Genomic DNA, 25,646 nt, shown 5'->3' on the forward strand with positions numbered 1-25,646 from the left:
CGGCTCCGATGGAGCCATAGCTCTGGCAGCATAAAATAATCGATCCCCTCAAGGATTTATTACCTTAAGTCTGTCACGGTCTAACATCATTCCTATGTCCTCAGCTGGACTCAACCCAACCTTCAGCTGGTATGAGTGCCAATGAGACCTTATACGGGCGTAAGTGGCGGAATTCCCAGGGCAACCCAGGAACTCCCCCAGACATCCTCACTTGATTTTTTGGGGGAGGTGGGGCGGAGGTCGAAGATCTGCCCACGGCCCTCTCCCTTTAGAAAATGGTTGGACCAAAATAAATTTTCCAGTTCCCGGTCAGGCAATCTGCCTCCAGAACTGTCTCATGACTGATTGGCACTTTGACCCCAGCTCATACTGCATTCCCTTTAGATCTAGTGTCTCCTAAGGTAATTCCCCAAAAGGCATGCTAGCCTTTATCAAAAACTTCAGAACACCTCCACAACTGTCTGACATGGTGTGGAACGATGAATTTTGCTCTAACGGAGATGCACTGTTGCATTGCTATGCAACACTGCATCCAGCAGTCAGGCCTGGAACTAATAAACGTGCCCATTGAGAAAACATAATTTGAATCTCAGTGGATGTTAGGTTCTGAACTCAGAATCTTTTGGATGGAACTGATCATTTGGAAGAACTGCTGGGAGACTGGTATAAGATATTTCATGAAATATCAAGCCAGCATTTAAAGATGCAAATCTGTTTTGTCTTTAAAATCTACACAAACAACGATGGGCAAGGTCTTTTCAATGTATTCTTTAAGCTGTTTTAGTTGACTGCCATGGTAATCCAGTAAATTTAGTCTGGTGGCCCATATATTTACATTAATAATTTAATTAATAAATAAATTATGGGTGAAATTTCACTGCTTGTTGGAATTGTTACAACCATTTCATATTCAGTTACACACTAGAGAATAGTTGTAAATGACATATTGATAATGACATTGATAATGATGTGACAAATCTAATTCAGCTGGTCAGAAGATCCATTTAACTGGAAAGTTATATATACAATTAGTTGTTGTCTGACATTTTTCACTATTTCCTCCAATATTAGGATGTTGTTTAATGATTTGACAATATTTAACAATTCTAAGTAAAATAATTGTACGCATTTAGCCAAATAAAATAGCAGATTGTGACACCAATGTCTCTTGACAGTCTACTTCTTTAAAGAAGATAGAATGCAACATACTTCTAATAAACATGAATGCAAAGGGTTCTCTATATTTTTTATTTGTTTTATTTTATTTTTCTCCCTCTTTATGTCTAAAAGTGGAGGCTTTGCTACCTAGCATCTTATTAGGTGGCTCTATAACCATCTGCAAGGATGTAATAACAGTCACCCAAGGTGATATGCCTTCAATATTCCAGTCTTCCATATGAAGAAAGACCTCAGCTCCACTGATATTACAACCAACACCATATTAGGAAATGCAGCTGAAAACACATGCCCTTCTACTGCATGTAATAAAGTATTGTCACACCCATGCACTATGTCACCATGCCATCTCGTGAGTTAGTCTTTGAAAACGTTATGTGGATTTATACAGTTGCTTTTGGCACAGCCATTACTGCTAACATTTATTTCCTCATTGCTCAAAATTGAATTAAGTGAGCAGTAACTCAAATTGAGAGACATCAAAGTACAAATATTTTTGTTGTTAGCTGTTTCAAAAGTTACATCTCCCCTCGGGTTCACATTCTATGAACTATGTTCGCTGATAAGATCTGTCATAAAGGTTTGATAAATTGAACAAAATTGCTACTTTCATAAAATCTATAAATTCCTGCATATCATCTGTAGTAACTTAGTTAAATAAATGATTTAAAGTCAATTTTCTGGTATCGTAACCAAAAGGTTTAATTCACATCCCACATATTAAATGTTCACGTTTCAGTGCTAACCCTAAAAATTTAACATAAGCCAAAAAAAAACTCTTTTTGCAGATCATTCCTACATTTGCAAAGCATAGTTATTTACAAATCCCTTTTTTTTCCCTGCATCTGTCCACCCCCAATCTGACTCTCAGCAGAGTTGGGGCTCTATACAGAGTAAAATAAAGTTAATTTTCTATTGTCTATTTTGGGGTCTCTAAAACAAAACCGTATAAAACTGTCAATTGATTTGAAATAAGAATATGGATTTTTGTGGCTAATAAACGTCCTCGGTTCTGGGTGTGGTATTAGGAGGGTGCTTTACTTTAACTGTATACTAGTATTTACCACACAACCAATGTTTTCATATGTAGAAAAAAGCATTGTAGGTGATTAGGGAAGCTGCAGTGGATTTTCTTTTGGTGGTTTCGGCAGCTAAAGAATGACACCATAAATTTTTGATTAAATCTTTTCACAAAAGAAAAATTGCCTCTAAATTCTAAGGATCCCATAATATTTCTCAGCTCATGGGACACTCTGCAGTATCTGGAATGCCACTGTTATTTGTACGTATAACAGAATGACATTGGGTACGGTAGTATAGTGGCTATTTTACTGGACTAATAATCCAGTGAACACAAGAATGGCAATTTGAGAACTTGAATTCAGTTTTTTAAAATTCTAGAAATAAACAGCTGGTACCAATAAAATTGAGAATGAAACTGTCGGATTATCGTAAAAATCCAATTGGTTACCTAATGCCCTTTAGGGAAGGAAACCTGCCATCCTTATCCGGTCTGGTTTATATGTGACTCCAGTCCAACACCAATGTGGTTGACTCTTAACTGGCCTCTGAACTGCCCGAGCAAAACACTCAGTTGTATCAGGGCAACTATGCAGCGATTCAAGAAGAAGGCTCACCACTGCCTTCTCAGGGGTCATAAATACTGGCCTTGCCAGTGACACCCACATCACCCAAAAATAATTTAAAAATATATAACACCACTGAACTGTAGATCCTGCAGTTTGATACAATATTATTTATTCTTTTCTATCTAGTTACTTTACTACATTAAAAAAATGCTTTGGTCAAGTTCCTACTGTGATTGCCCTAGTTATTTTGCTATCTGTTCATACATTGATAATTCCCTCAAAATGCACCAAAGGAAGTGTGATTTATTATTTTGTTCTGATGAAGGGGGAACTATGTTACATTAATAGAGTAAAATGTGTGAACATTTGAATCTATAATTATGTAATCTTTGTTAAATACATATATAGACAAGTATAAATATTCAATTTATACTTTGTTAAATTGTTCAGTATATCAAAACCTCTGAGAATGAACAGTTTATAGTCCATAGAGTTCATGATGCATAAAATAATATATTAAAATAATGAATATCTGTCAACTTACTCTGAATACTTTCTCCACTCTTGCAATACTTTTACCAAAGATTGTGCCCAATTGATCCCCAATCCCTGCTAACAGAAAGCCGAAGAGAGGAATTCCAAACAATGCATATAAGATGCAGAATATTTTCCCTCCTTCAGTACTGGGTGCAATATTCCCATAACCTATTAAAATAAATAAGAACACATTTTTGGGATATAACAGTAAAGACAGGCTTGTCTGCTGCTACTTAACAGATAGTTGTCAGGAATTAATACACTAGATCACCAAACAGTTCTAGAGACAAACATGAAAGATACAACATAGAAGTGGCAACTGGGGTGAAACCGGGGAACTATCAACCTGCACAATTAAACTACTGCTCTATCTTTTGTTTCCAGGTGTCTTATTCCTTACATTGGGAAACAAAAAATAACTTCAGCAATTATATCATTAGTTTGGCCCTAATGGAAGGTTAGTTCAGTGCTCTCCAGTAGTGCAAGAAATGAATATGCTAATACTTCTTCTGAGAACCCACAACTAGAGATCTGTTTAGAAGCCATAGCAACCCAAAAATCAATATTCAGTTTTTCTGAAGCTTTGATGCCTTATTTTAAAAGCTGAATGTCCTGCGTACCCATCAGAAATGTTCAACTGATAAGATGAGTGATGTCCCAGGAAAAACAGTTCAGAGGTGATGGATTGAAGTATAGGCCAGAATTTTATGTTTTTGATCTGTCTGGAGTTTGGAGGCCCAGTAGAGTGTGGGAAATCAAAAGTTCAGGTTTCCCCGCACGTTATGGAGTTTTGACTTCACAGCGAGTGACTGAAGTCACTGGCAGGATCCCCACCCAGAAGTCTGCCTGATTGACAGGCTAGCTTCCAATTGGGCATGGAACATTGTACAGGAGGCCACAACCATAGGTGGGTGCGAGCCCCAACCCTGGGGGGGATCTGAGCCCGGGGGACCAATCCCTAACCCAGGGGGGAGGGTCCAATCCCGGGGTGTCTGATCCTTGACCCTGGGGGGGTGGGGGGGAATCACTGTGGAGTCCGATCCCTGACCCTGGGGATGGCGGGAATCAAAATGCGGGGGGGATGGAGTTTGTATTGGGGGGGGGGAGGGTTGATGGTGGGGGAGCTAAAAGGATTGCTCCCCGAGGCTATACTTACCTCCCTGCAGCTGCTGGAACCCCGACTGGCCACGGTTTTCAAGCACAGCACGTTAAATCAGAGGCTTCCAGTCTCATTATAATGCCAACTCGTCTCCTGGGAACTTGTTGGCTGCCACCTTCCCCCCCCCTCCACCTCCCCCCACCTCCATTAAACCTGGAAGTGGGTAAGTTGGAGGTAGGTTAGGGTCGGGATTCACATTTTTAATAATTTAACCTGACCCCCCATGGTGTCAATAACTCTATTTTTGGTCTACAGTTTTTACTTTGCCTGCATATTAGGGAAAAGATAAGCATGAGAAATGAGTGATTCCAACATTAACCTCTTCATGTTATTAATTGTGCATACTTTGTATATAGTACATGAAGATTGTAAATGTTATTTCATTATAGATAACATATTCATATATTCTGCTAATTAGACCTAATCTACATGACCAAAGTAACTATATTTAGCTAATTAGTAAGCACTCTCCATAAAGCTTAGAATAAGAGTTCTACTATTATAGTAGATTTAAATTGCAAATTAAAATTTGCTTAATTATAATATTGATTTTCTTTTGTAGAACAAAACAGGCTCGAGGGGCTGATGGCCTACTCCTATTCCTCATTTCTGAAAACCTCTAGGGCCTAATTTTTAAAACTTTAGTGGTTATTAGTATGGCCATCACTTATCACTTTTAGCACATTGCAATAGATTTCCCGACATCACAACGGTGACTACATGTCAAATGTATTCTATTGGGACATCCTAGGTCATGTAAGGCAACTAGGGGGGAGGCGATCTTAGACTGGGTGTTGTGTAATGAGAGAGGACTAATTAGCAATCTCATTGTGCGAGGCCCCTTGGGGAAGAGTGACCATAATATGGTGGAATTCTGCATTAGGATGGAGAATGATACAGTTAATTCAGAGACCATGGTCCAGAACTTAAAGAAGGGTAACTTTGAAGGTATGAGGCGTGAATTGGCTAGGATAGATTGGCGAATGATACTTAAGGGGTTGACTGTGGATGGGCAATGGCAGACATTTAGAGACCGCATGAATGAATTACAACAATTGTACATTCCTGTCTGGCATAAAAATAAAAAAGGGAAGGTGGCTCAACCGTGGCTATCAAGGGAAATCAGGGATAGTATTAAAGCCAAGGAAGTGGCATACAAATTGGCCAGAAATAGCAGCGAACCTGGGGACTGGGAGAAATTTAGAACTCAGCAGAGGAGGACAAAGGGTTTGATTAGGGCAGGGAAAATGGAGTACGAGAAGAAGCTTGCAGGGAACATTAAGGCGGATTGCAAAAGTTTCTATAGGTATGTAAAGAGAAAAAGGTTAGTAAAGACAAACGTAGGTCCCCTGCAGTCAGAATCAGGGGAAGTCATAACGGGGAACAAAGAAATGGCAGACCAATTGAACAAGTACTTTGGTTCGGTATTCACTGAGGAGGACACAAACAACCTTCCGGATATAAAAGGGGTCAGAGGGTCTAGTAGGGAGGAGGAACTGAGGGAAATCTTTATTAGTCAGGAAATTGTGTTGGGGAAATTGATGGGATTGAAGGCCGATAAATCCCCAGGGCCTGATGGACTGCATCCCAGAGTACTTAAGGAGGTGGCCTTGGAAATAGTGGATGCATTGACAGTCATTTTCCAACATTACATTAACTCTGGATCAGTTCCTATCGAGTGGAGGGTAGCCAATGTAACCCCACTTTTTAAAAAAGGAGGGAGAGAGAAAACAGGGAATTATAGACCGGTCAGCCTGACCTCAGTAGTGGGTAAAATGATGGAATCAATTATTAAGGATGTCATAGCAGTGCATTTGGAAAATGGTGACATGATAGGTCCAAGTCAGCATGGATTTGTGAAAGGGAAATCATGCTTGACAAATCTTCTGGAATTTTTTGAGGATGTTTCCAGTAAAGTGGACAAAGGAGAACCAGTTGATGTGGTATATTTGGACTTTCAGAAGGCTTTCGACAAGGTCCCACACAAGAGATTAATGTGCAAAGTTAAAGCACATGGGATTGGGGGTAGTGTGCTGATGTGGATTGAGAACTGGTTGTCAGACAGGAAGCAAAGAGTAGGAGTAAATGGGTACTTTTCAGAATGGCAGGCAGTGACTAGTGGGGTACCGCAAGGTTCTGTGCTGGGGCCCCAGCTGTTTACATTGTACATTAATGATTTAGACGAGGGGATTAAATGTAGTATCTCCAAATTTGCGGATGACACTAAGTTGGGTGGCAGTGTGAGCTGCGAGGAGGATGCTATGAGGCTGCAGAGTGACTTGGATAGGTTAGGTGAGTGGGCAAATGCATGGCAGATGAAGTATAATGTGGATAAATGTGAGGTTATCCACTTTGGTGGTAAAAACAGAGAGACAGACTATTATCTGAATGGTGACAGATTAGGAAAAGGGAAGGTGCAACGAGACCTGGGTGTCATGGTACATCAGTCATTGAAGATTGGCATGCAGGTACAGCAGGCGGTTAAGAAAGCAAATGGCATGTTGGCCTTCATAGTGAGGGGATTTGAGTACAGGGGCAGGGAGGTGTTGCTACAGTTGTACAGGGCCTTGGTGAGGCCACACCTGGAGTATTGTGTACAATTTTGGTCTCCTAACTTGAGGAAGGACATTCTTGCTATTGAGGGACTGCAGCGAAGATTCACCAGACTGATTCCCGGGATGGTGGGACTGACCTATCAAGAAAGACTGGATCAACTGGGCTTGTATTCACTGGAGTTCAGAAGAATGAGAGGGGACCTCATAGAAACGTTTAAAATTCTGACGGATTTAGACAGGTTAGATGCAGGAAGAATGTTCCCAATGTTGGGGAAGTCCAGAACCAGGGGTCACAGTCTAAGGATAAGGGGTAAGCCATTTAGGACCGAGATGAGGAGAGACTTCTTCACCCAGAGAGTGGTGAACCTGTGGAATTCTCTGCCACAGAAAGTGGTTGGGGCCAATTCACTAAATATATTCAAAAGGGAGTTAGATGAAGTCCTTACTACTCGGGGGATCAAGGGGTATGGCGAGAAAGCAGGAAGGGGGTACTGAAGTTTCATGTTCAGCCATGAACTCATTGAATGGCGGTGCAGGCTAGAAGGGCTGAATGGCCTGCTCCTGCACCTATTTTCTATGTTTCTATGTTTCTAGATTACATAAATGCAAGTTAGTTCTTTCTTTTTTCTTTCTTTAATAAACAAATTTCCATCGTGCATAAACTGAAGGCTATTAAATTAAATAAACCTGAAATATTGGCCCCAAGTTTCCAGACGCTACAAAACGGGCGCCCCTCCGAGCTGGGCGCCCATTTTTCGCGTCGAAAACCGCGCCTGAAAAAAAACGCGTGATTCTGGGGCGCCCTACAGCTCCATGGCAGCTTGGCGCGGCGCCCAGGGGGCGGAGCCTACCACTCGCGCCGATTTTGTAAGTGGGAGGGGACGGGTACCATTTAAATTAGTTTTTTTCGTGCCGGCAACGATGCGCGTGCGCGTTGGAGCATTCGCGCACGCGCAGTGTGAATGAAACACTGGCACTCGGCCATTTTTGTAGTTCTTTGTAGCTGTTTAATTTTTGAACATGTTTTAATAAAAGCACATTGCCATCAGCACTGAGGCTTCTTGCAGCAGTGAGAAGGCTGCAGGAAGCCTCAGAAGTTGAGGCAGCCGTTTCCTGACGGCCTCCCTCCCCTGCCGTCGGGAATGGCTGCCTCAACTTCTGAGGCGTCCTGCAGCCTTCTCACTGCCTCCTCCCCCCCCCCACCTGCCGTCGGGAACGGCTGCCTCCTCCTCCCTGCCTCCCCACCCCTGCCGTCGGTCGGTCGGTCGGGCCCTCCCTCCCTCCCGTTCGCGGGAACGACGCCACACCGCTGAGCTGACTGAACCTGCCTGAAGCACTTTCACACAGGTAGGAAGATGGTTTATTTAATCTTTTCTTTGCTTATAAATGTTTATTCAGGTTGGATTTATTTGTATAATATTTGTATAAGTATAAATAAGGATTTATTGTAGAATTTAATGACTTCCCTCCCCCCCCCCTCGTTCCGGACGCCTAATTTGTAACCTGCGCCTGATTTTTTAATGTGTAGACAAGGTTTTTTCAGTTCTACAAAAATCTTCACTTGCTCCATTCTAAGTTAGTTTAGAGTACGTTTTCACTGTGGAAACTTTCAAATCAGGCGTCAGTGGCCGGACACGCCCCCTTTTGAAGAAAAAATTCTGTTCCAAAGTGAAACTGTTCTAACTGACACCAGTTGCTCCTAAAAATCAGGAGCAAATCATGTGGAAACTTGGGGCCATTATATTGCCGATGTTCTATTGTAAGTTTATATAAAGCTGTAGATGATTCCATTCTAATTTTGTGACAGATGTGGCTCAGTTGATATCACTCTCACCTCGGAGTCAGAACATTGTTGATTCAAGTCCCACTCCAGATACTTGAGCACAAAAATCTAGGCTATAACTCAAATGTAGCGCTGTCGGAGGTGCTGTCATTTGGATGAGACATTAAACCGAGGCCCTGCCTGCTTGTAAAAGATCCAATGGCACTATTTCAAAGAAGTAAGTGCCCTGGCCAATATTTATCTCTCAGTCATAAAAACATATTATCTGGTCATTATCACATTGCTGTTTGTGGGTGCTTGCTGTGCAAAAATTAGCTGCTGCGTTTCTTACATTACAACAGTGACTACACTTCAAAGTGCTTCATTGCTGTAAAACGCTTTGAGACATCCTGAGGTCGTGAAAGGCGTTATATAAATGCAAGTCTTTCTTTCTTCAATTGGGAAAAGATAATTCAATCTGTGAGTAGCAACAGGTGAGTACTTCTCTTATGCAGTATAAGTATCCAACTGTTGATAATTTGTGATTGTTTTGTGTGAAAATAATATAATTTCCCCCAGCAACTTTTTTAATCGGTTTCGTAGTTTATATACCACTGTGGTCATCACACTGATACTGCTGCTATTTCAGGGAAATAAAGATGTAGATCTCTAATCATACAAACAGCTTGATAATTGAACTATTGGTAACCAAGAGTATTAATTTATTGGTACCCTTTATGAAAATTTTAGCCCATGGTAATGGTGGAAGTAATTTCCAGATTTTCCCATTTCTGTCGATCAGGAGCTACCTCAAAAGTACGGTTAGAATTCTCTTCAACCCATTACTTGAAACAAAGCTCCTTAACAATGAATTGAAGGGAATTCCAAATTATTTTAAAAGGAAAGTAGCTAGTTGTTTGAAAAAGAGCAATGCTAAAGGATATGGCGTGTGAACAGGAAAGTGGAATTCGACTAGTTGGGTTATGTGGAGAAAAGCACTGGCACAGATTTGATGGAATGAATGACCTGTTCCTGTATTGTAGCATTCTACAATTCATTCTGTGATACCTGAGGCTCAGCAAAAGGGACCGGTCGGTCTATCTCATAGGCAGAAAACTTACTACCCTGTATTTCATTTTTTGTTTTCCAACAGTAAAGATAAAGTCAGCTTCAGGCTAGTCTTATCATTACCTACATCTTTTTAGATTTGAGGGCACTTTTCATCAGCCACAGCTGTTCTCCAGTCATTTCCTGCATCCGATCAATTAAAAAATTTACTTATAGCTTAAAATTGACCCATACATATCACTTGCCAGCACATTAATTAGTAAACTGCCTTTTTTCAAAATCCTTGTCTGAACAATGATCATTAAGAAAGTGGCCTTAGGAATTACTGAGCCCAATAGTAAGGGAGCTGAATTAACACCAGTATCTATCCAGTTATTAACTCAAGGGCCTCATACTTAGCAGTGTGTATTAGTTCTGCTCTTTCACAATCTTCAGTGACTCCTACAAATCAAATTCCTTAGATCATGTCATCATTATTCAAATAGAAATATTCATATCATTATAATTATATTAACAATAATTGTTTATAACTGTTTACTTTTTAAAAAGTTGTTAAAACTGATATTTGCTCTTTAAATGTATTTGAGATTATTAACTGCAGTATAACTGTACCCTAAAATATAACACTTATTTGCTTGTGTTTTCTTTCATGATGGGTCGATTTAGATCATTAGTCAATACATGTGCCCATTTTCTTAATATTGCGGTGCTCAAAAATAACACCACACCAAGATATTCAAATGCTATAGTGCTGTAGAAAGCACACTAAAATGGGTTAATGTGGAATCACCCTAACATTTGAGACATCTATTGAGACTGTAAAATAAAATAGGATACACAAGTGTTACCTTTCTGAAGTAAATTACATTTGGGAACATTCACTGAAATATACTTTCAATGGGGAGTCTCACCACCAAAATTATTTTCAAAAGGCAGATTGTTATCATTATTTTGATTAATCTAACATACTGTGTTTCATTCTGCTAATTTAATTAATATGTTTATTTAAAAAGAGAGTTGGTGGCGTCACAATGCTGACTTTTAAACAAACATCTGAATATCAGTGGAAATTGACATGCAAAAAAGAAAGTTACTATTATCCATAATTCTTTGCAACTACTTAATTTTTAATAAGCGGCTTGATAATGGAAGTCCCTCCTTAAATATTTACTTTTATTTTAGTAACCAGTCCAATCTCTTACCAGGTGATTAATCACATTCAACTTTAAGAATATGCTCACTGCACTAGTTGTATATAGTGCACTAAATGTTAATGCTACACAACATGGTTATATATCATGAAATCAATTAGGCATATATTTTGGAGGGATTGGTATGCCAGCAGACAGGTTTTCAATTAAGCATATAAAAATGATGCAAAGAAACTTGCAGAAATCAAGATAGTGCTGACAGAAAATTTCAAAACTATGTTGAAAAGATATTCCATTGCATTAAAACAGGAATAGAATGCAAAGCAAAAGTATTGTCACTGTACAATGCATTAGTCAGACCCCATCCAAAATATTGTGTGTAGTTTTGGTCACCTAATCATAGAACTTTATTGGGCGGGTGCAGGGACAAGTACGTTTCTGGTTATTAGAATTCTAAGTTATGAGAAAAGTTTAAGGAAATTGGGCTTTTTTACTTTGGAGGGAGAAATTAAGAAATTAACCAATTAAACTTTCCAACATTATGATGGGTATTGACCAATTGGCTCGCGGGAAATTAATGGCTGTGATGAACCAGGGGACATGTTAAAAAAAATTAGGAAGTTAGGAGTAAGAAGGGAAGTTGAGTGAAACCTAAGAACATAAGAGCATAAAAATTAGAAGCAGGAGCAGGTCATTTGGCCTTTTGAGCCTGCTCCGACATTCAATAAGATCATGGCTGATCTTCTATCTCAACTTCACTTTCCTGCACTACCCCCATATCCCTTGATTCCATTAATATTCAAAAATCTATTGATCTCTGTCTTGAATATATTCAACGACTGAGCATCTACACCTCTCTGGGGTAGAGAATTCCAAAGATTCACCACCTTCTGAGTGAAGAAATTTCTCCTCATCTCAGTCCTAAATGGCCGACCCCTTATTCTGAGACTGTGACCCCTGGTTCTAGACTTCCCAGCCAGGGAAAAAATCCTCCCTGCATCTATCCTATCAACCCTGTAAGAATTTTGTATGTTTCAATGAGATCATCTCTGATTCTTCTAAACTCTAGAGAATATAGACCTAGTCTACTCAACCTCTCCTCATTAGACAATCCCAAAGGAATTATGGAATAAGTTACCAAGAAGAGCACTGAAGCAACAAACATAAAATGGGTTCAAGAGACAATTAGATTAATTTTAGGATAGAGAAAGGAGAAAGAGAAATTCTGTAATTTTGCAATCTCAGTAAGCTGTGCTTACAGGAAATTAGGGTTGGAGAACTGGGGCTACAAAAGGACCTATTGCCCTTGCTAATGTGGCTGCTCTCTGGGAGTGCTAGATCATGGAATTACCCCTGTGGTAAGAAGGCAAATGAATGGGATTGATTATGAAAAGGTGATGGGCTTGTTGGACTTAATAGACTTCTAAAAAATGCTTCTAAAAGTAATTATGTTCTGAAGGGGAAAAAGGTATAACTGAGGGACAATTTATGTTAACAGATTTTCAAATAATAACCAAGAGCAAAGACCAGAAAGCAAAATTCTACAGTAGAGAATTTTAGAAATGAATATGTGTGGAAGAAAGTAAAGTGGAAAAAAATGGAATGAGTTGCATATCTAGCTTCCATACTGGACAGCTGTGGCTTTGAACTCCAGACTGCCCCATCACTAACTGCATTCTATGCTAAAGGTTCTATTAGTCATCAGTTGAGCTATTAGGTATAATCCTTTGAGACAGTACAATAATCTACCTCGGCGAGGGGGTTTGCTTTTGTCTGTTTGGCCATATTACAAATGCTCTTGGAAGCTAATCAAAAAATAGTATTTGCAGTGGTCATCCAAAGCTTGGAAAATCCAAAGCTTGGAATATTCTACTTTCCTGGAGGATAATAGAACTTTGAGGAAATAAAAACACAAAATACTGAAATACACAGCAGGCCCATCAGCATTAAAAAGAGAAAAGATAGTTCAACATTTTAAGTGTAAAATCTTCATCAGAACCAGTACTGATGAAAGGGCTTCACCCAAGCTGTTAACCTCTTTTTTTCAGATGCTGATGACTTTCTGATATAAGCACAACTCCCCACTGGGAATGCATTTTTCTTTTGATTAGTACTTTGAAGAAAGTATTTCCAAAATTGAATGCATTCCCCTTATCTGTGTACGTGGTATGGGATTTCAGAACTCCTTACCTGTTAATAAAATGGTACAATATACTGCTACACCACACTGCTGAAAAAATTGATATTTCTGGTCATCTAGAGGCTCTTATTGTAACCAGTTAATATTGGTGATGAGATCAGTTCATGAATGCCTCGCTAGAAGAACAGCATACTTCTAATTTCTGGATACCAATCATGCTACAAATTTGCAGAACGTACCACATTCCATCTCTCTGTGGATTGCTCTGTGTCATTTCCAACAGATGCATTTTTTCTCTAAAATGATTTTAGATAATGATTCTAGAATTCAACACCTAATGATTTACTTATTGACGAAGAAAATAAAAACAAAGAGCATGCTCACTCATTTCTTTCATCCTTACTATCATCGTTTAGTAAAAGCTACAACAAAGTATGGACGCTTTATTTGATACACATTAAATTCGAACTGCAGCTCTATATTATGTCATGAAAAACATGTTCTACATGTTTGGTCATGTACTGCAGCACCTTATGCTTCACATTGGGCCTTTAAAGGATTGAAAGATAAGTTGCCAATTCAGATCATAAATGCATTCCCTTTTACAATACCAACTGAGTCACTCACATAAGCTGATCACAAACCAAAAACCTCTCTCTTTCTGACCTATAATGTCATGTCACCTTGGGAGTGCAGCACACCAGGATAGTGTAGATTTCTCCCAACATATACAAAAACATGTATTTATATAGTGCATTTACTGTAGTGAGTGTCACAAGAAGCCTTACAGTAAAGAAACAGACACCAAGCAATAAAAGATGAGCGAAGGCATGGTTAGAAATGTGTTTGGAGAAGGTTTTACATGAAAGAAAAGAAAGAGGTGGAAAGCTGGAAGGGTTTGGGGGAAAAGTTACATAGACTGTAGTACTTATTCTCTAAAAGACTTTTCTCAAAGTCTGTCTCCCTTAATTGAAAGATATTGCAGTAAAGTGTAGAGGTCTAGACATGGCCCACCCAATTAGCACCTGGGTCCACCCAAATCTAAGTCTGTGTAAATGCTGCGAATGCAGAGAAGTTCAGTGATTCTCAACTGGTTCTCAATTCCCTTCAGCCAACCAAAAAAAAGAGTGTGTGTGAAGAGGGGGGGCAGGTAGGGGAATGAACTGCAGTGAAAATCTCGTAAGATTTTCTCCCGGGGTTGCAGTTTGAGATGAAAAATAGAGAAAAAAACTCCAGTAACAGATGAGCCACGAGCCACATCGTTAGTGACGTCTGGAGTTTTTGGGTCTAAGTTAACAAGAGCAGAAGCAGCCCGAGTGTCAATGTGAAACAATTAAAATAATAACAAAAATAAACATTAAAAAAAAACAAATGTACACCCAGCCAAGGCTGAGTCACCTCAGCAGACAGGTAGCGAGCGCGATGTGGATTTGTGGGTGAGCCAGCCTGCGGTGCACTGAGTGTGAAGATAAGGGAAGAAGAGGAGGAGGGAATGAAGCTGATGGGATCTGATGTGCGGATAGTGAGCTGCTGGTGCAGGTCATCATCAGCCAGTGCCCGCTATGTGTTTGTTTCTTTTTGTTTGTTTTGAAAGGGCAAGACCTGAGGTGGGCGATGTGTGTGAAAAGAAAGAAAAGACTTGAATTTAAATAATGCTCCTCGTGACCTCAGAATTACCCAAAGTGCTTTACAGCCAATGAAGTACTTTTTGAAGTGTAGTCACTGTTGTAATGTAGGAAACGTGACAGCCAATTTGCATACAACAAGCTCCCACAAACAGCAATGTGATAATGACCAGATAATCTTTTTTTGTGATGTTGATTGAGGGATAAATATTGGATAGCTCCCCTGCACTTCTTCGAAATACGGATCTTTTACGTCCATCTGAGAGAGCAGACGTGGCATCTCCAACAGTGCAGCCTCCCTCAGCACTGCAATGGAATGTCAGCCTAGATTTTTGTGCTCAAGTCTCCAGAGTGGGACACAACCCTCTGATTCAGAGGCCATGGCTGACACTGTTGTGGGGGTCGGGGCGGGGGTGGCAGGGGGTTGGGGGGGTGTTGATGAGGAGAGGGAGAGAGGCAGGAGGAGGAGTTTCTGTTTGTGGTCTAGTCTATATCATCTTCTGCCATCATCATAACTACCACTAAATAACATTAATTTTGCACCATTCACATCATGATTGCGCCAGCAGGGACTGACAGTAACTGTCATTATTATTGCTGGTGTCTCAACGCAATCTGTACGACCAATTGCTTTTTGATGAGTGCTGTATTTATCTTGATGAAGTGGAGATGGGGGATGATGCTGGGTGTAAGGCCTGTGTGTGGTTTTTTTTTACAAGGTGCCATTTTTATTTGTGTATTTTTTTTTTATTTTTGCACAGCCGGTCGGGAGTAAATAAAGCAGCGACTGCTTATTATAATTCTGTCAGTCAGTCGCTTTCATCACTCAGCCAACACCTAAAACAGATTATCTGGTCATTATCACTTTGCTGTTTGTGCAGTCTTGTTGTGTGCAAATAGGCTGCTGCATTTCCTACATTACATCCGTGACTACACTTCGAAAGTACTTCATTGGCTGTAAAGCACTTTGGGATATTCTGATGTCATGAAAGGCACTATATAAATGCAAGTTCTTTCTTTCTTTACAATTCCTTCTGATTCACGCAACACTTTTTATCCTTTTTAATGAAATGCTCCAGATTCATCAAACATACAAACCTCATTCAGGGACGAATTGCTTTTGGCCATCAGATTGGAAGTTGTCCAGGAGAGGACAGTGTGGCGAGCCCAGCCACTCCAAAAGACGGCTGCTCAGCTAGTTGGGCTCAAGGGGAACCACTAAAATGAACAATGTAACCATTGTGAAGGAAGGATGGGTGCAGAAAAGCGGTACAGTTGCTATTATTATTGTACCGTATGTTCACCCCAAATTGGTAGCAAATTCAAGAATGGAAACGGATTTTTAGAAGGGATGAATGGGAAGGAGAAGGAGAAAATAATGTCAGAGAGATGTTTTGTGTGTGCAAGTGTGTGTATGTGTGTGGAATCAGTTTACAGCAGAGTGTTTTCAGTGCTGATGTATTCAGCATAATTTGTGGTTCATAAACACATTTCAATTTTGATTCAGAATTTTTGACCCAACACTTTAACTAGATGAGAATTTTTGATTTTTATTAAAACTTGTTTTCATTTTGAGTCACACCTACTCCAGTTGTGCATTTAGTCAATACTATTCAAAATATGAAACAAAGCGAATACACGCTACAAGAGAGATCAGCAGACCTTTGGCCATTGAATCCGCCATAAGTTGAGGCCCACCCAAATTTCCATTCTTAGTTACAGCACTGGTAAGGCGTGTCTCTAGTTTGTGTGTGAGGAGAAGGGAATTGTAAAAGAAAGTAAAAGATAAAGGGGACAGAGCATCACACAAAGACTCTGGACTGCTTTACATCCACTTGCTGCACTGAAACTGTTTTCACTTATACTATTAATATTGGTAACAAAGTTTAAAAAAAATTACCTATGGTGGTTATCACAGTCCCAGCAAAGAAAAAGGCACTGCCAAGTTCCCAGTGACTTGTATTGTTAGCTGAGTTACCTACAGGATTCACTCCTGCACCAAGAGCCTCAATTGCATGCTAGAAAGAAATGATTGTACATAAATAAATTGTACTTTAAAACAAATTATCCACAATAAAGCAATAGAAATATATGGTTGTGAGAGCATAAATCTATACTTTTACAGAGGTGTCCAAAATACAGTATGTATATATACACACATATATATATTTAGTAAAAACAGAAAATTCTGAAAACACTCAGCAGGTCAAGCGGAAGAGAAGGTAACATTAACATTTTAAGTCGATGACCTTTCATCAGATAATTATATCTTGACATTTGTTCAACTGACAATATCAATTGTAACAAAGTTATAGAAACACGTCCCTCAAAAATTGTTACAAATTTTACAATAGCTTCCTTTGTATCTATCAGTTACCAAGATTTTTTGTAACTAATTCTGGTAAAACTTTCTTTTTTATTGAATGAACTATTCTTTAAGAACTGCTATTCTCTACATTCCCAATATATGCCAATTTCATAAAGTTTTTTTTAAGCCCACCCCAATCACGTAAAAGATCCCATGGCACTATTCAAAGAGCAGCTACGGAGTTCTGCTAATATTTGTTCCTGTTCAAAATAATCCCTCAACTAACATCACTAAATAAAATAGATTATCTGGTCATTAATGCAAAAACAAAATATTAGAATGCTGGAAATGCAGGTCAGGCAGCATCTATGGAGAGAGAAACAGAATTAATCTTTCAGGTTGATAAGCTATCTGCTCACTATCTCATTGCCGTCTGTGGGAGCTTGTTGTGTACAAATTGGATGCCATGTTTCTTACATTACAACAGTGACTACACTTCAAAAGTACTAATTGACTGTAAAGCGCTTTGGAACAGTCTGAGGTCGAGAAAGGGCTATATAATTGCAAGTCTTTTCTTTCTTCTATTCCGCATAAGAGATAATGCACAGGCGAGTATTAGTCTAGGTTTAAATTCAATATATATTATGATCAGCTATCTGCTCTTTTAATAAAATAATGATTATTGTTAATTGGCATGGTTGAGCATATTTGTTCAGTTTTGTTTCCTGTATTCTTCGTAGCACCTTCTGACTGATAGCCATTGGTTAAATGAATACGCCTATGCCAATACCAAATACACCGCACTCTTCACTGTACAGGTGATGCCATTGTCTATGCACTTATTGAAAACTAGGGTAGTGAATCACCTGTGCACGTCACGGTGGTGCACTGGATTAAGGTCGAAATCAGAAGTGAGATGCGTGTATAATGTCTGAAGAACCACGGCCTCCTTGAAATACAGAACCAAGCATGCGCGGGTTATTACTTTCACCTGAGACATTGTTCAGATATGACTTATCGACCGTGTGAATATCCTGCACTTCTTTACGATTAACCATAAACATCACGCGACATTTAAGACGACTAAGATATTTAAGTAAGAAAATAAAGATATTTAATTTTTAAAAAGTCATTGTAACTTCAACAATTTGACACTTTTTTCCGGGGTTCAAACAACTGTTGGCGGTTAGTTGTGGATCAAGTTGATCTTGTGAGTAAGAAAAAGAACATTGAATTGGTCGGTCAACAAGGGCTGAGCATTAAGTCTGAATAATACCTTCCTCTCCCTCTCGAACCAACCGCTTCCCTTTACCAAAACCCAACAAACGTTTTCTTTTAAAGTAAAATGAACTCTCTCTTTGGTGTGGAGAGTTCAGCTGATCGACACAATACACTTATCAAACCACTCTCGTACAGGACATGCAAATAGTTGAACCTGAACGCACTTTTGTGCATCCATTTCCTTACCTCAATAAGCGCGTCAAGTTCTCCGGGGTTCACGCAGGGATGATTCCGAAGAAAATTCGCTTTCTCTACAGTGATCTTATTCTTCTGTTTGCTTTCGAAAGGTTTTTCCAGAGCTCTGAAGACTGCGCCTCCGATCACCAGGTAACCCACAACCACCACAAAGATGGCCAGCACCGTCTTCCACTTCATGACTGTGGGCGACCTGTGGGGGCCACTGTCCATGCTGGCTACCACCGTGGTTCTGGAGGATATGGAGAGCCTGGACACGGGGTAGTGCCCGTTGCTCTTTGGGTCACAGGCTTGCACAGTGGATTGAACAGCCACTAAAACAAGAAATAATGAAGTATAACTCTGATCCCAGGATGGAGCGAGAGAATCAAACCTATTATAGTTCTATGCACCAAGAAAGGGTATTTGCTGCTTTAACTGTCAATCTGATATCAATTTAGGATACATACTAACTTCATATTTTCCTTCCGAGTCTGACCTTGTGACCAGAATGTTTCCTGGAGGTGTGCAGATTAGTGGAACGCCCCCTGTTTCAACTGTATGTAACTCAGCCTCGTCAAGTTTGTTCTGTGCAGTCGTGACATGCAAACGTGTTCCTATTGCCGGAGTAGTATTTTTATTTTAAATACGCGCATGTCAGCAGCACTTCCTGGTGCCGATGATATCATTGTGTGCCATTCCTCATAGAATAAGTTACTTGTAGTTGTGTCAGGTTACACGTGCAGACCCCGGTACCGGGTCATTCTCCCTTCAGTGTGTAGGGCATATGGAACCGTCAAACTAAAGTAATAGAATTCAGACACTGAGGCGAGAATGCCTCCATGCTGTAGAATTCAATCGTTTATTCTCCCCCGACCCACAGCTATATCTCCTCATATATAATAATCGTACAATCATTATAGAAAAATGACGACACAGAAGGAGGCCAATCGGCCTATCGTGCCCATGCCGGTGATAATATTAATTAAAATGTGCGAACTGCAACTAACTATGTCAAATTAACTGGTAGCGTGTGTCTATTTCGCCCAGATTCAACCCCATTCGATATATAAGGCGTATTAGGCATTGTTCTAATGACCATTGATACCATTCTGCGAGGGTGACTCGAGCCAGCAGCAATCATTAAAAGCATTAGCAGGAACTGACAGCTTGTGTAGGGTTACCGGAAACGGTCGATTTGTATGCAATTTATTCTGCATTCAACGAAACGATAAACTCCTAGGCAACACTGCACTTGCGGCTGTTATTGTGGCGAACTAATGTATTCTGATGCCAAGCATTGATAACGACAGTGCACCCAACCCGCCAAGAGAGTTGCTTAATCCAAGAGTCGGTTTGGATATTTGCATACAGTTTCTAAAGCCGCCGGGAAATTCACAAAAAATGAATAAGATTTTGGGTCTCTGTTACGAGAAATTACAAGCTGTTTGGAATGATGTCATCCGCTGTTTACCAGACATATAAAGCAGCTTATAGGTTAATACTGCCTTCCCTCACATTCAGCGGTCCGCGGACATAAGTTTTCAATCGGGGAAGTATCACTGATGAATCAAACAATGTTTTGAAATTGTTGTGCCGTGTGTGTTGTGGGTGCTGCGATGAGGTATTTGAATTTACACAGCTCATCGGGAATATGACAAGACAGCAATATAGGGGATAGCGAATGTGAAAACGGGTAAAAGCTGAAGAGGTATAAACAGATTCGTTTTCTATGTTAATATGCCAATGAAATACAGCAGTCTCAGAAGAAATGTATTTAGCAGTAAATTGCCCAGTGTTGCTTTTGTTCCTGCCTCCCCGCACCAGACTGCGGGTTTTTTGCTCGCTATAGTGACCCGCTCCGTGCAATAAAACACACACACACTAGACCACAGCTGCACAGGCGATCTCAACCATCAATGAAAACAATAATGGCAATGAAATAAAAAGCGAGCAAAATAAATGATATTCCCAGTATGGATTTTGGAATGAATAAAGAATTACAAATTCAAAGTAACCTCTCTATTGAGACCCCAGCCGTGCGGTTAGATCCCACGATGTAACTGCTCAGTTAGCAGTGCAGCATATATATATATATATATAATGAATGGTTACAAAATGGTTATTGCGAGGACCTGGAGTCGGAACCCCATTAAAACGAATTCTCTCCAGTAAATATCGGTGAAACGAGGCAAACGCTTGGCTATTTAATGGCAAGTTACTCGCTCACGTAATTGTCCATCGATTTGTTTATACATATATACCTTAAATGAAAAGCTAAAAATATCAAAGCCATGGGCAAATACCATTCAATTCACGGAACAAAAATCCAAATAACACACACACACACATAAATTCTTACTGCATTACGGCTACAAACCTGGAGGGTCACAACCAGTGTGTTTTCTTGACGATTCTATTGGAAATTTCATCTTCGATCGCCAAAACCTTTCCTTTTCTTGCATCCGCAAATTGCAATCAGTTACTCGGAATGCGTGTACTTAAGATGAAAGGCCATCCTTTGGAGTCAACATTTTACCTGTTTTATTCCAAGCAGGTCGATAAAATAAAGAAAGTGAGATTTTTTTTAAAAATGAAGCAAAAATCATAAACCGGGCTGGGGCTCAGCAACATCAGAAACAATCCGTGCACCAATGATCTCACACTGCAGAAAGAATTGCATGCGTCTGCCTTACATCTGTCAATTAAAAAAATATATATAATATATCTATGAAGAAAATAGCAGATCTTGCTTCCGGAGTGGCTGGAGTGGTTGGACTGACTGTTTTTGGCTGGAGATGGAGGCTGTGTGTGGCTGTGTCGTGTTGTTAGGTGGAGTTGTGAGTCGGAGGCACGCTGGGTTTGTCGACACATGGCAGTGTCCTGCGGCAGGCGGCAGCCAGCTCATCAAACATTCCCTACACAAAGAGGGGGATGGCGAGCAACATCAGGTGGCTTGGGAGGCATTCTCTCACCCAAAGGACTGTTTACACTATTGCTTCTGTAACAGGTTCAAATGTGTATGTAGGTACTCGCATCTAATTGTGCAATGTATGCGTACACATCAGTTTGGATCTACAGTCCGTGTATGCGTTTGTCTCGTAAGAGCCTGTTGTGTGTAACATTCCAGCATTTACCAAGTGCAGATGCTGACATTACCGCAAACACACAGTTTGCAATATTGCAGGCTACGTGTAACTTTATGCGTGTCGATCGTGTACATTACATGTCTGAATAATGTATACTTTGAAAGTTTTTATTCCATAAATACGTCTGAATATTGTAAGGTACTGTTTTTATAAATTGGATCTATTTATCTGTTTTCTATGTATACATTGTGCTCACAAACATGCCATGGCTATCGTACAAGTAAATAAAAGGAGTAAAGGAGACGGATAGTATCGAATCATTGTCGATGTCATTTGGAAGTTCAACTGGTGATTGCATTTTGCAATACTTAATCGCATTGCGCCGCAACCGGTATTCCTGAATCTTTGAACCTGTGCGGAATGTCAATGACTGAGCTTTCGCCGGGCGGCGCTTTCATCTGCAACCACAACTCATACCGAGTGAGCCATCGGCTATTAAGGGGATTCAGCGAGAACAAAGGGGAGGGCGGCGTTTTCCAGGCTCTTTGACAACAGAAAGTAAAAAAAAAATCTGGGAGTGGTCGGGAAACCGGTTCGTTTAACCCTTTTTAAAGATTTCTTCAAAAAGTTTTCTAAATTGTCAGTGTATAAAGACGAAATGCTGGACACTATAGGATGTAATTACGACATACGCAGTTGCATTGAATACAATCAGTTTAGGATCGAATCAAAATCAACAGTAATACCAATGTTGGGTACGTTGCAAAAATACTATCGCAATATTCAAGGGGTTACATGAAGATTTCTGCAGTATTTTTCCCAAAGCTCGCCCATCCCTTGTTTCTTGTGTACCTGCTACCATATTAAAACTGCAGCAGCCCTTGTCCAAGGATTTACTCGTCAGTTTCATCAATTCGAAATAAATCAACCAGTCATCTTCATGTACTAAAACTAAACACAGTACCTTAAATGTGGCTGTACCAATCAATGCCTTGTACAACTTAAGTGTAGTATGCGTAGTTTTATATTGCACTGTTCTAGCAATACAATTTGAAACCTTATTTGCTTTTCCAGTTGTCTTGTCACATTGCTTGTGGACATTCAGTTTTTGATCCACTATGACCAACAGGTCATCCGTTCTATTCCACTAGCTTCAGCAGATTTCCCTGCATTGTGGACACATGTCAGGAATTACCCAGGCCTAAATGCACCACATTGAAGGACATCTGCCAGACACCAGCCATTCCTCCACTATGTCTAAATTGGTGTTTACCTATGCATTTGATTTAAATGCCTAACTCTCTGTGACATCAACAAACTTGTGAATGCCTTCATCCAAATAATTCATGAAGATGGGACTCCAAATGGCATTGCCCCACGTAGAGCTCTTTCCATTGAGAATCATTGAGAACAACCATCTGCCTCCAAGGCTCGTTTGTGCACATGTGTGGTCAAATCAAATAACTAATAAAAATACAGTATGTTTGAAAGACTATGGGCCAAAGTAAGCATCTATAAGTATATAAGTAGCTATGCATACTAAATTGTTCATTAAATTTCAATCGATTGTATTTTAAAAGCAACGCGACCCTGTCCATCAATGGATGACTATTCTGTGAAGTTTATAACATAATTATCCACTGCATGTCTGTGCCATATGCAGTTAACAATTACACTTATAATAAATACATTGGCCCTGAAATCGCAGTCTCCCCGGGTCCGTACGGATTGTGTATGGACCAGGGATGGCATCGCAAAAGCCAGTTTGCGGAGCTCAATGCGCATGCGCCGAGAACTGGGTTTTCCGATCTGTCAAGTTTTAGCTTGACAAATCCTCCATATCTTGGCAGCAAGGACATTCGCATGGGCAAGATTGCGGTATTTTCCCATCTCTTGCCCTGCGAATGTCCTTAAAATTCTTGTACCTGGTAAAAGCAGGTTTATAGCCTACTTTTACCAGCGTAAGAGTTTTAAAACATACAAAAACATATAAAAATAACATTAAAAAAACACATTTTAATGTTAAAAACCCTGCCCACTAAGGTAAGTTTATTTAAAACCATAATTGCAAAACTTTAAAAAAATTGGAAAAATATTTTTTCTAAGACATTTATTAACTTTAATTTTAAATTAATGTTAAATATGTGGTGTATTTTTTCTATTTTTTATTGGTGTTTTGGTGTGTGTGTGTGGGGGGGGGTGGTTGGGGGGTTCTCAATCATAATTGTTGTGTCCTTAGATGCTCTAGTAATGACTCCACGAGGCAATGTGTTGTACTTGAACTGGATTGACCTTAGTCCTTTATTTGTTAACTCCAGAGTGAGGATCACACCTGGAGGCCTGCCTTTTATACTAGGCCAGGCACACCTGTACAGGTAACCTACAAGTCTCCCAATGCTGTGCCTCTGGTGGCACACCTTGTGATAGTACCAACAGTAGCCATGTAGGATACATGACAATAATAATGAGAACTCCTACTTATGGAGTTTCCATTGTTATGAATGAGAAAAGACTATAGCTGAATTGGCTGCCCAGTGCCATGTGACTTTTTGGAGTGCAGTCACTGTTGCAATGTAGGAAATGCAGCAGCCAATTTGTGCACAACAAGCTTCCACAAATAGCAGTGTGATAATGACCAGATAATCTGTTTTAGTGATGTTGATTGTGGGATAAATATTGGCTGGGATATCAGGGATAAATCTGCTGTTCTGCCTCAAAATAATGCCATGGGATCTTTTACATCCAACTGAGAGATCAGGTTTAACATCTCATTGGAAAGATGGTACCTCCGACAGTGCAGCTCTCCCTCACTGGAACGTTAGCCTAGATTTTTGTGCTCAAGTCTCTGGAGTTGGACTTGAACCCACAACCTTCTGACTTCGAGGTGAGGGTGCTACCAACTGAGCCACAGTTGACACCTTGTCCACCAAAAATCTCACTGGACCTCTCAATATCCTGGGCTCTGGATACAACGTCTATTTTGCTAGTTTCACCCAGATGTGTCCTGGTTACTATTTAACCCTCAACCCAAAATTACTAAAACAGATTATCTGGTCATCATCACAATGCTGTTTGTGGGACCTTGCTGTGTGCAAATTAGCTGTTGCGCTTCTGACTAACTTATTTGGCTGTAAAGCACTTTGGGATGTCCTGAGATCATGAAAGGTTGCTATAGAATTCCAAGTATTTCTTTTTTTTCTTTTAGCTAATTTACTCTCCATGTGCAGGTGTCTTTCTGCCATGCAACAGTTTACAATTTCCTGCATCAATCACATTGCCAAGGCTCTTGCATATGCATAAAGGAATGTGCTTTTCTGCTCACTACAGTTTGCAACATCTTCCCTTTTCTTGCTCTATTCCTGCTCTTGTTGCTGGATACATTTTTTTCTCATGAGTCTTTCAACACCAACCCCACCAGCATTCTGAACTCATCCAAAACTTCAATGTCCACATTCTATCTCACTCAAAAATCGACTCCTGTTCTTGCCAACCTCCTTGGTCGGAATTTTGCCTACCTGGGCGGGTCCGGTGCGGTGTTGAATCTTTACTGTACAATAATATAATAAAAGTTATATATGAGTGACAAAGAAATATTTAAATATTATCATTAAGTAATATGAAACCATCTACAAATACAATCAAGAAAATAATTTAAAAAGTACAGTAATTGGTGCTTTAGTCACAAATCTATAGATTTTTCAATAACTGGTACAATTAAAAGATATGCATGTATATGTAATATATATAATTAAGCAGATTTTAAATGTAATTGTAAAAAGGTAGATTTACAATCTTATGCAAGTTCAGTGGAAGAGCTACAGAAACCCTGACAAACAGTGTAAGTGGTGCTTACAATATGTTTCTGGGATTTCTGCAGCTCTTCTGTTGAAGTTAACAATAGACAAGTGAGAGAACCTCTGCAGAAATTCACCTCCAAAGTCTCAGACTGAAAAATTTAATTAGTTATATTCATAGAAACATAGAAAATAGGTGTAGGAGTAGGCCATTCGGCCATTCTAGCCTGCACCGCCA

General features: G+C 39.8%; 1 protein-coding gene across 1 annotated transcript in view; it reads right to left on the minus strand.

Moving 5' to 3' along the window:
- Positions 1–20,990, minus strand: part of LOC139262351 (potassium channel subfamily K member 10-like) — a 48,210-nt gene extending 27,220 nt beyond the window's left edge. The window contains exons 1-4 of the mRNA XM_070877535.1: positions 20,906–20,990; positions 18,538–18,860; positions 16,663–16,780; positions 3,310–3,470 (exon numbers count right to left, since the gene is read on the minus strand). Of these exons, the coding sequence (XP_070733636.1) occupies positions 3,310–3,470; positions 16,663–16,780; positions 18,538–18,860; positions 20,906–20,990 (687 nt within the window). The remainder of the gene's footprint in view (positions 1–3,309; positions 3,471–16,662; positions 16,781–18,537; positions 18,861–20,905) is intronic.
- Positions 20,991–25,646: the final 4,656 nt, after the last annotated feature.

The sequence above is a fragment of the Pristiophorus japonicus genome, chromosome 4, assembly GCF_044704955.1.
Source record: "Pristiophorus japonicus isolate sPriJap1 chromosome 4, sPriJap1.hap1, whole genome shotgun sequence".
Taxonomy (NCBI): Eukaryota; Metazoa; Chordata; class Chondrichthyes; family Pristiophoridae; genus Pristiophorus; species Pristiophorus japonicus.